At 46.7% G+C, this 10,016-nt stretch overlaps 1 protein-coding gene across 1 annotated transcript in view; it reads right to left on the reverse strand.

Annotated features, from left to right (window-relative positions):
* Positions 1-10,016, reverse strand: part of ankrd11 (ankyrin repeat domain 11) — a 112,548-nt gene that overhangs the window by 10,212 nt on the left and 92,320 nt on the right. Inside the window, exons 5-8 of the mRNA XM_080843886.1 lie at positions 2,134-2,307; positions 731-931; positions 371-513; positions 118-271 (exon numbers count right to left, since the gene is read on the reverse strand). Of these exons, the coding sequence (XP_080700012.1) occupies positions 118-271; positions 371-513; positions 731-931; positions 2,134-2,307 (672 nt within the window). The remainder of the gene's footprint in view (positions 1-117; positions 272-370; positions 514-730; positions 932-2,133; positions 2,308-10,016) is intronic.

Consider the following 10,016-nt stretch of genomic DNA (forward strand, 5'->3'; position numbering starts at 1 on the left):
AAATTTTTACTGATTTGTTATAGAGTTCAAAATATCATAAATATCACTACTAATATCACAAACATCATATAAGTATAAGTAATGCATAATAATAGCAAGAAACATTTTAGTACACACCAGAAGAGCTCTCTTCACTGGAGGTGTAAGTGCCTTTTCCCAGCAAGAGATTGAGCATAGTTGGGGAGTTTGCCACCTTCAACGTCAACGGCGTTTCACCTTTCCTGTTGCTTTGACAAGGATCACCTCCGTATCGCAACAGTAACTTCACCACCTGTAAAATGCGGCAGGCAGAGGTTAAGTATTAAAATAAGTTAAATGCTTAAAAAAAAAATCATACAAAAACAAAAAACCCTTCAGGACTCATACTTACTTTGAAGTGCCCATTGTTGGATGCGTCATGCAGAGGGGTGTCGTCATCTCCACCCTTGGTGTTGACTTCTGCGCCGGCTGCCAGCAGCTGCTTGGCCACTTCATAGTAGCCCCTGTTGCATGCTTCATGCAGAGCAGTCCAGCCTACAAAACACCACAATATAGCACAATATTAGCAAACACAAAAGCACATCTAACAATGTTCTCCCCCTTTGATTATTACTATGAGTGTCCTTCTATCGTCATTAGGCGCTGTGTTGTTTTCAGTGCTGCTCAATATTCTGCAGAACACCACAATCAGAAGCTCCTCTAAACCCCAAAACAATAGAAGCAGCCATAATGAGGTGGAATCTCTGCTCACCTGCAAAGTCTTTTACATTCACGTCAGCTCCCTCTTTGATGAGCTCCTTGATACGGCGCGCCTCCCCTCGGATGGCGGCCCGGTGCAGCCGCGTCTCGCCACGCTCGTTCCTCTTGTTCACTTTGTCTTTGGTTTTAGAGGCAGAGTTTGGCGTTCCCTTCTGGCCCCCACTGGACTGCGACTGGTGCTTTGGTGTGGTGTCTGGAAAAAAGAAGGGAGAAAAAAGGCGTCAACAACACAACACAAATCTTCAACAGGGACCAATGTATCACAACAGCACATGCCTGTGCAATCATCTGCAATACACATTAATGAAATCATATAGCATTGACTGTCTTCTTGTGAACCAGAAGGGGGCAGTATTGACCAAGTTGTAAAACAAGAGGAAATGTCTACACTCACAGGGTCTGTGCTAGTTCCATCACATTTTATAGATTAAACCAAATCCTTAATCACATTTGGAATATTGAGTTTGTAGGTCATTGCTCCTACTGCTAGGCCAAACTCAACTTAATCTGTGCTTTGTGCTCTAGGTGTAAACAACAGTGTCTCCATTCAGACTCCCAGTTTCAGTTTGCCTACTACGAACCTGACTAGCCAGACACTATTTTCCTACATTCAGCTTTTCCAACTCGCAGTTCAGATTTAACCCAGTTAATCATAACAGTGGCAGGACAAGTGTTTTGTCCCTTCTTCAATCAGATCCTGTTCTGTTTTGGTCTTACAACATGCTGAAGTATCAGCACTGGAACAGGAAATGCTAAATCGGAGTAATCTAATAGAAGAATGCATTCTTGAGATAAGAAATAAACACAGCTCCTAAGCTCCGGATATTCTGTGGTTTGGCCAAAAACTCGGATTGTACCATTAGACGCTTTCAGGCTAATGCAACTCTGGACAAACACTTGCAGACTTTCATTTCCCTAATGCCCCCAACATGAGATTTCGAAACAGACCGTACCAATTAAGAAACTCAAGATGGAGATTTTTGTGTAATAACAAACAAACGAATGACAGTGAGAATGTGCTCCATTCAATGAGGCCATTGTAAGCATCCTGGCACGACAACAACAACAACAACAATGGATTAAAGGTTAAGACTCCATTTCGGTGATGTAATGGGAAACTGATAAGGACCATCTTGTAAAATTGTATTTTAATTAAGCTGTATGGTCAGGGTTAAATGAAGAGCCTGATGTGCATGGTAGAGAGAGAGAGAGATAGATAGAGAGATAGATAGAGAGAGAGAGAGAGAAAGACGAACACACACAGCCATGATGTGGGGGGGGGGGACTAGAGCGAGTGGCAGACACGCAGACAACCTTACTCCTCCTTCCACTCTCACTCTGCGCCAACCCCTCCCTGGGCCCCTGTGGGACGTGGTGCCCATGACAAACACGCACCTGGACTGTTGACTGACTCCTCGGCAGTCATCTGCATGAGCAGGGCCACCTGCTGTCGTTCTGAGAGGGGGTAACCAGCCCGGATCCCTGGCTTGCCCATCCCAAAGGGTAGGCTGGGCTTCCTGGTGTTGGTGGGCTCCTTTTTAACACGCTTCCGCTCTGGACCTTGTTTTTCTGTGGAAGGGAGAGGAGAAGGAGCCATAAGAGCACTGTGCATTTTAAGAACATAGACAGACAGACACACACACACAAACACACACACACACACACGCACACAGTATAGGCATGGATCACTGCCCATTTACTTAACCATCGTTTACATCCAGTTAAAATTCATCCAGGAGTTCCCTAGCTCCAGGATCTCACCTACTAACTAAATGTCAGAGGTACGTGACCTTTTTCACTTCCTTCCAAGAGTGAAGCCTTTGTGCATGTGTGTGTGTTTGTGTGTGTTTGTGTGTGTGTGTGTGTGTGTGTGTGTGTAGGGGTTGTGTGTGTGTGTGTGTGTGTGTGTTGTTTCTACATGTGCTTGCGTGACTGACTAAGTGGTGCCTTTCGCAGTCCCTAGACATATTTGAAGGTCAAGTGAAACACAGAACTCCCAGATGATTTCCCCTCTCCCTCCCGCCACACCAGCATCCAAACAGGGGTCCCAATGCCCGGTGCCAGGGGAAAGCACACAGTATGCCATTAGCCAGCAACCCCACAGGGGTGGGAGGCACACTGTGCTGCTGAGCTGATTTGCCTGTGTGTGCGTGTGCACGCGTGCGTGTGTGCGTGCGTGTGTGTGTGTTTGTATATACATTGCTCTGAGGGGTGTGACTTGGCAGTGGGACAGCGATTACAAAATGGCTGGTGTTCCATTTCAACGTGGTATAGGCAAGGTCAGTACACTGGTGAGGCTCAGGACAAAAGCAGCTGTTCTTTGCAGGCACGCCCATCAATTATTTTCAGCGTCGTAGCGTTAGCATACACACACACACACACACACCCCCCCCCTCCATAAAGCACTGTTGGGTAAAGGAGGGAGGGGGGCGGGAGACTATGACAAGAATGAACGTCACACCAAAATACTCGCTCACTGCGTGCTCACTGAGGCACAAACAATCCCAAGCACTTACACGTGCTACAACTGACACCACTGTGCATCACAATTTTTTTGACAAAAATATATATCCTCTGCTAGGCAAATGTGAACACATCAGCACCAATAGACACATGCACCCATAAGCAACAAGCTCTCTAATCATAAAAAGGCCTTAGAAGCCCAAATAGGCCGTTACTCTCTCAACATAGCAATTTGCTCAAGGTCACAAGCTTAATTTATGGTAAGAGGAAACATGTCGAAATTTGGCTTCCGGTTGCCTAAACGCTTTCCAGGGACCCTTTTTTTCCATCGTTTGAGCTGATGAACTCTCACTAACATCTGTAAATACTTACGCTTGATATGTCCCCCCCCCCCCCCCCCCCAAAGCCCACCCTCCACACAAGCATACACACGCGCACGCACGCACACACACAGGGTCTTTATGGAGACATTCTTTTGATTCAGACTGAAAGAGTGTGAACCGCAGGAGCGGTCGTCTTGACATGTTTTCAGGTGGTGGAAGTGAAGAGGGCTAAAAAGAAAAAAAAGAAAAAAATCGCAGAGCTAGCTTTTCCATCCCCTTTCACATAAGGAACAGAAAAAAAAAGAAAGGAAGTGGGTGAGTAAGCAAGGGAGAGAGAGAAAACGGCACAGGGCACAGTAATGAGTGAGGGGCAGCTTTAGGGTCGACCGATCTAATCTGTACCATCTAGAAAACCTTTTGCAACTCCACAAACATCTACTCTGCTGACTCTAATGAGGCCTTGGTTGCTGGCACATTAGGGTTGGCATGGTATCGACCTGCTGGCCGACCTCTGTTGGGCATAGAACGGCCCTCAGTTGGTTCAGCACCTTCTACAACACAGAGACATACTGTACAAGGCAGAACCTCTTCAGGAATGATACTGAGCATGCCTTTGGTAGGGATGCACCGATCCGCTTTTTTTCATCTCCGATCCGATACCGATATTAAAAAAACAGCGTGTAAGTATGGTAACTGTGTGTATGTGTGTGACCACACGTGCGAGAGGGAGAAAAGAGGAGTGCATGACATGAGATCTTGGTGCAATTTTTGCTCATTTGCTACTTAACATCATGTCTAGTCATCACTATCAATTCATAACATAGGATAAAAATAATCAAAAATAATGTACGTTTGAACTAGGGCTAGTCTTCATATTAGTTAGCAATCATATATCCGCTAGCGTCAACTTTTACGTTACATTGTAGAGGCTCAGCATGGTGACCTGTTAATGCATTTGCTGGTTCTACTCTGTTAAAAGACCCACAATTACCAAAACTGTATTCTTTATCTCTCTTTAATGTGCATTCATCAATTTCCATTACATGACGATGCATGTGATTGTACACGTGTGTGCCTGCAATGAGAATGGGGACTGCATTGAATTACTTTAGCATGAGTTATTGCTACACGATAACAATTAAACAACTAACATTACTCGATACATATAATTGTGGACATTACACTAGGCAACATGAATCTCATTCATAGCTCATCCAGTCGAAATCTTAACAGGATGAACCCATCTTTATTACAGCGAATCAACATCAGAACATAACTAAATCTCCGCTTAGCATGCTAATCGCTACTAATCGCAACCTGCACTCATAATACTCTACCTATCACAGCCGTAACTTCATGAAACCCCTTACATTCATTATGTACGCACACAATGCCTCACATACATGTCGAACAATGATGATTTAAGCATTGGAAATGTATAAGGCACAACTACTTTGCCACTGATGGGCGACGAACTGAACTTGTCACTATTCACCGAACTTAACTGAGCAGACAGCGATGCTAGGCAACGTCACTATCAACAGATAGTTTTTCATACAGTTAACGTGCGGGAAGGCTTTTGATGGCTGTTCTCTGGATTGTCTGCTATCGCGCCACCCTAAATCTTTGAATGTGCGTGTTTCAATATAATAACAGTCCGTTTAAAACAATGATACCGGAGCATGATATGAATTAAACAAAGCCTACATGTAAATACATACAAATAAACAATTTAAATATGGATCGGCCCATTGTCACCGATACCCGATCTAGAAATGTCTTCAATATCGGTACCGATACCGATACAAATATCGGATCGGTGCATCCCTAGCCTTTGGTGAGCCACACAGTGCTGAAACATTCAGCACCTTATGATTGTTCTCCACTGTGTTAAAAGAGGCATATCCAAGACCTTTAACATCATGACAGTTGGGAAAGGTGTTGGCTCGTGTTTCACATACATGTGATTGGTCAATTGGTCATCGCGGGTTACGTTTTAGATCTATATGCTTTGCTTTTGGGTTGGAGAAAGGATTCTTGGTGAGGGAACAGGTTGCTACTCTTGTGTGCATATGAAAGCTCTGCTCGATGGGAAAGACAAAATAAAACTTGCCGACTAACGAACAAGCTACGGTCAAATTCCTTACTGAGTTCATTTTTATGAAACAAATGTGACTATGGCCCTTATAGATTGTGAACGTGACAGGTGGACAACACATAGGATAAAAACACTTCAGCAAGCTCATATGAATAATGTTTTAAGTCTGTGTACATGTGGTTGTGTGTCCAATTTGTAAATTACATCCTAAAAAGCAAGGCCAAAACCTGCAAAACAGCAGGGCAACGGCTGCACGGCATTACATGAGGATTACAAGGGATGCAATTAAGACACCGGGCACTGGAAATGCCAGGGCACAACGGTTTCACATAAACGAGAAGCCTGCAGACACACCAGGGCCTCTAATTAATTATGGAAAGTAAGGACATCAGAGCGTTGAGCGCCACATTAAATGCCATTCCATAGAAAAAAAATACACAAGCTGTATAAACAACACAGGGAACGCAACAGGCCCTTGAGACTGTGCTCGTGGGGTAGTTAGGAACCAGACTCTGCAGCAGACTTGTGAACCAGTCCAGGTTGCATACAATCACAAACAAGAAAACAGCAGAAGAATTTGGTCATTACTATGCTATATAATGATACTTTATAAACTCATTAGGCGTCCAGAAGGCCAAATGCTGTCTGACAAAGGTGCCCAGGGCCAGCTATTATGTGACTCAAAGCCCTCTGTGGGCTTCTGTAGCTCCAAGATCAAGTTCATGGCAGGAACTGGCCCATATTTTCAAACACACACATACTCTAAGGAGTTGTTGTATCTATTTAAAGTGTCATCAGACCCAATCATATGAGCACATTGTACATGGGTTGGCTGACTAAGGTATGAGCTCACAGACAACAGTAAACCCAACCTCCACAATAGTTTTCCATGAGTAAGGGTGACTAGACTTGTTTTTCCCCCTCCCTGCATATCTTCTCAGGCAAACCACTCTGACCAGACCAACTGGCTAGGTGGCAAGCTCACCGCGGCACAGGGAAACTGACGAAGAAGAAGGCAAACAACGACAACAACAAACTGCAGGAGAGGCAATGTCACCATCAAGGTAGTTCCTGCACCGTCGTCCAATGAGAATGGAGGGTGTGAGCTCACTCCGCTAATCACAGAGGCGGAGAGGACCTATGCCTCTCACCCCAGCACTGGCACACACACACACACACACACACACACACACACACACACACACACACACACACACACACACACTCTCTTAAGCAGACATTGGCCGTCCTTAATGTAAAATTAACAGAGGCTTGGGGGAGCTAGAAGCTACACGTGTTTTGAGCCCAACCATAAGCATATGCCGTGCGGCGGGTCAGTAAGGGCCTTTGTATGTGCAGCAGGCACTTGTTTACTGTGCGTGCGTGTCTTTCACATTGTTAAGTGATGCTCAGTGGGCTTTCTCTGTTACAGTGTGTGTGTGTGTGTGTGAGAGTGTGTGTTATGGTGAGTGGAAGTTGCTCAGTGAATTGCCTGTGTGTGTGTGTATCTGTGTGTGATGAATGTGTGCTTGTTAGGAAGCGTGGTGTGGGCCTCCTTGGCTGAAGAGGCTGAATCTGGGTCAAGCTCTTGGGTGGGGGCCCGCAGAAGGAGGGGGAGGGGACTTCCCATGGTCAGCCTGGAGATCCGCTCCTAGCCTGCTTTTGTTCATTGGCCAACACACACACACACACACACACACACACACACACACACACACACACGGGGACAGGGGCACACATGGCCTCTTTCTGAGGCCTATCTCAAGGTCTGAAGGAGAATGGCAGCGTGGATGACGGACAGGGACAGCTCTGTCCCTTGATAACATCTGTGTGTAAGTGAGAATGAGCAAAGGACACAATGAAGGACAGTGTGTACGTGAATGCACGCGCATGGGTGTGTGTGTGTGTGTGTGTGTGTGTGTGTGTGTGTGTGTGTGTGTGTGTGTGTGTGTGTGTGTGTGTGTGTGTGTGTGTGTGTGTGTGAGAGAGACGGGGAAGTGGGAGAGGCATAGACAGAGAGAGAGAACAAGAGAGCAATGCCCAGGGAGAGAAGGCAAACAGGAAATGAAGGTTCAGGGACAGGAAGAGCCCACAGGATGTCGTGTCATGGCAGTCTGTGCACGGCTCGGAGGAGAAGAGATGAAACGTGTGACGAAGGCCGAAAGAGCGCGCGCGAGAGAGAGAGAGAAAGACAGATAAGAAAAGAGGGAGGCCTCTGCCGTAAAAACATACCACCAACTCAAGCCTAACTTGCCTCTCCATCTCCAGGGTTCAAAACCCGGCTGCATATATACATTAAATAACACCAGAGACCACGGACTAAATCATAACTTTGCATACATCACAAGTTTCCTGTAGACGGATAAAGCACTGTAAGAAAAACATCCGCCGGTCTGTGCCAGATGAATGGCCTGAATTTTACTGTGTCTGGTAGGCTCGTCTTTCCTCGCACCGCAGTCTAAAAAAGGCCCAAAGATGGAGCCCATCCGTCTGAAGAGATGCAACAGACAGAGCGGAGGCTATGCTGATGCCGGCCTGCCTGCAGCTAGGGAGGCTCAAACTGTGTGTGTGTGTGTGTGTGTGTGTGTGTCTCTTCCAGCTTTAGCAAAGCGTGGGTAGCAGAAGCAGAGCAGCACATATTACTGTCTCTTATCAGCCAACCCACTCCTGAGAGAGCAATGGAGAGAGGAAAGAGAGAGAGAGAGAGAGAGAGAGAGAGAGAGAGAGAGAGAGAGAGAGAGAGAGAGAGAGAGAGAGAGAGAGAGAGAAGTGAGTGAGTGAGTGATGAAGAGATGGCAGAGAGAGAGAGGGAGAGAGAGAAAGAGAGCATTGCTCATGAGGGAGAGGGGAGAAGAGTGTATCAGAGTGTTTGCTTCCCAACCACAGCTAGGGCTTGCTAGATTCAAACTGAAACCTTTGTTAATGCTCATATTGCACGCTATGGTCATCTAATACAATTCTCTATCAACTCCAGGGATAGGATTTATCATTACATAAGTGCAAACACAAAGCTGGCTTGCTTACATGTGAAATGAAAGCAGGAACTTTCTACCCTGAGAAGCATGTGTGGGTAGTGCAGCACACAGAGCTCTTGTGCTCGCACAAACACAAGCAGACAGGCAAACACACACACACATGCATACAGGCGCACACACACACACACACACACGCATACATACAGGCGCACACACACACACACACAGGCACACACACAGGCACACACACAAGCATACAGACGCACACACACACACACACACACACACGCATATGGACATGCACGCAAATACACCCTGAAAATGCAGATTGGCTCATATGCACTGCAGAACACATACACAGAGACAGCAGCAACAGCGTGCCACAGAGAGCAGGCAGAAGTGCCTCCACAAAAATACCCTGCCTATCAATTATGCACCTTGTTGCCAAGTTGAAAGCTGCATAAACTTGCAGCGCGCACACACACACACACACACACACACCATGCAGCAAGAGTAGGTCGACCTTGCCTCCCGTTTCACCCCTGTGCATGCATCACATGAGCACAGAGGACTAGGGTGGCAGACATTTTGAAACCAACCGACAATTACACAAGGCTACACAAATAACACGCAGGACCAGTTGTCCCAGATGCTGGTGAGCGGACCGACAATATTTACCAACCGATCTATCTAACAACATAAACATATGTAACTCCAACACACGCATGCAAATCTGAGGCGTGTGTGTGGGAATGTTTCAGTGCTCCACCGGGTCGTTTGTCATGACCTAATCACAGTCACCAGGGAGTCTGCTTGGGGCCTCTATCGCCAACATTACAGGATGGTCGTTGTGTGTGTGTGTGTGTGTGTGTGTGTGTAAACAGAGCGAGAAGCAGTTTCTGCTGAGACAGACAAAACTCTTGCATGCTCACACACAGACACAGAGACACACACACGCAGGCAGGCATGTGAGCAGGGAGAAGTGAGGGGAGGAGGACAGAGACAGCATAACAGAAGCATGATGTCATCAGGAGAGCTCCCTGAAGAGAGACAGACAGGGGAGAGGACGAGGTCAGAGAGACAGACAGACAGGGGAGAGGATGGGGTCAGAGAGACAGACAGGGGAGAGGATGGGGTCAGAGAGACAGACAGACAGGGGAGAGGATGGGGTCAGAGAGACAGACAGACAGGGGAGAGGACGGGTCAGACAGACAGACAGGGGAGAGGATGGGGTCAGAGAGACAGACAGACAGGGGAGAGGATGGGGTCAGAGAGACAGACAGGGGAGAGGACGAGGTCAGAGAGACAGACAGACAGGGAGAGGACGAGGTCAGAGAGACAGACAGACAGGTGAGAGGACGAGGTCAGAGAGACAGACAGACAGGGGAGAGGACGAGGTCAGAGAGGGGACAGGACAAT

This window comes from Sprattus sprattus (genome assembly GCF_963457725.1).
Source record: "Sprattus sprattus genome assembly, chromosome: 8".
Taxonomy (NCBI): Eukaryota; Metazoa; Chordata; class Actinopteri; order Clupeiformes; family Clupeidae; genus Sprattus; species Sprattus sprattus.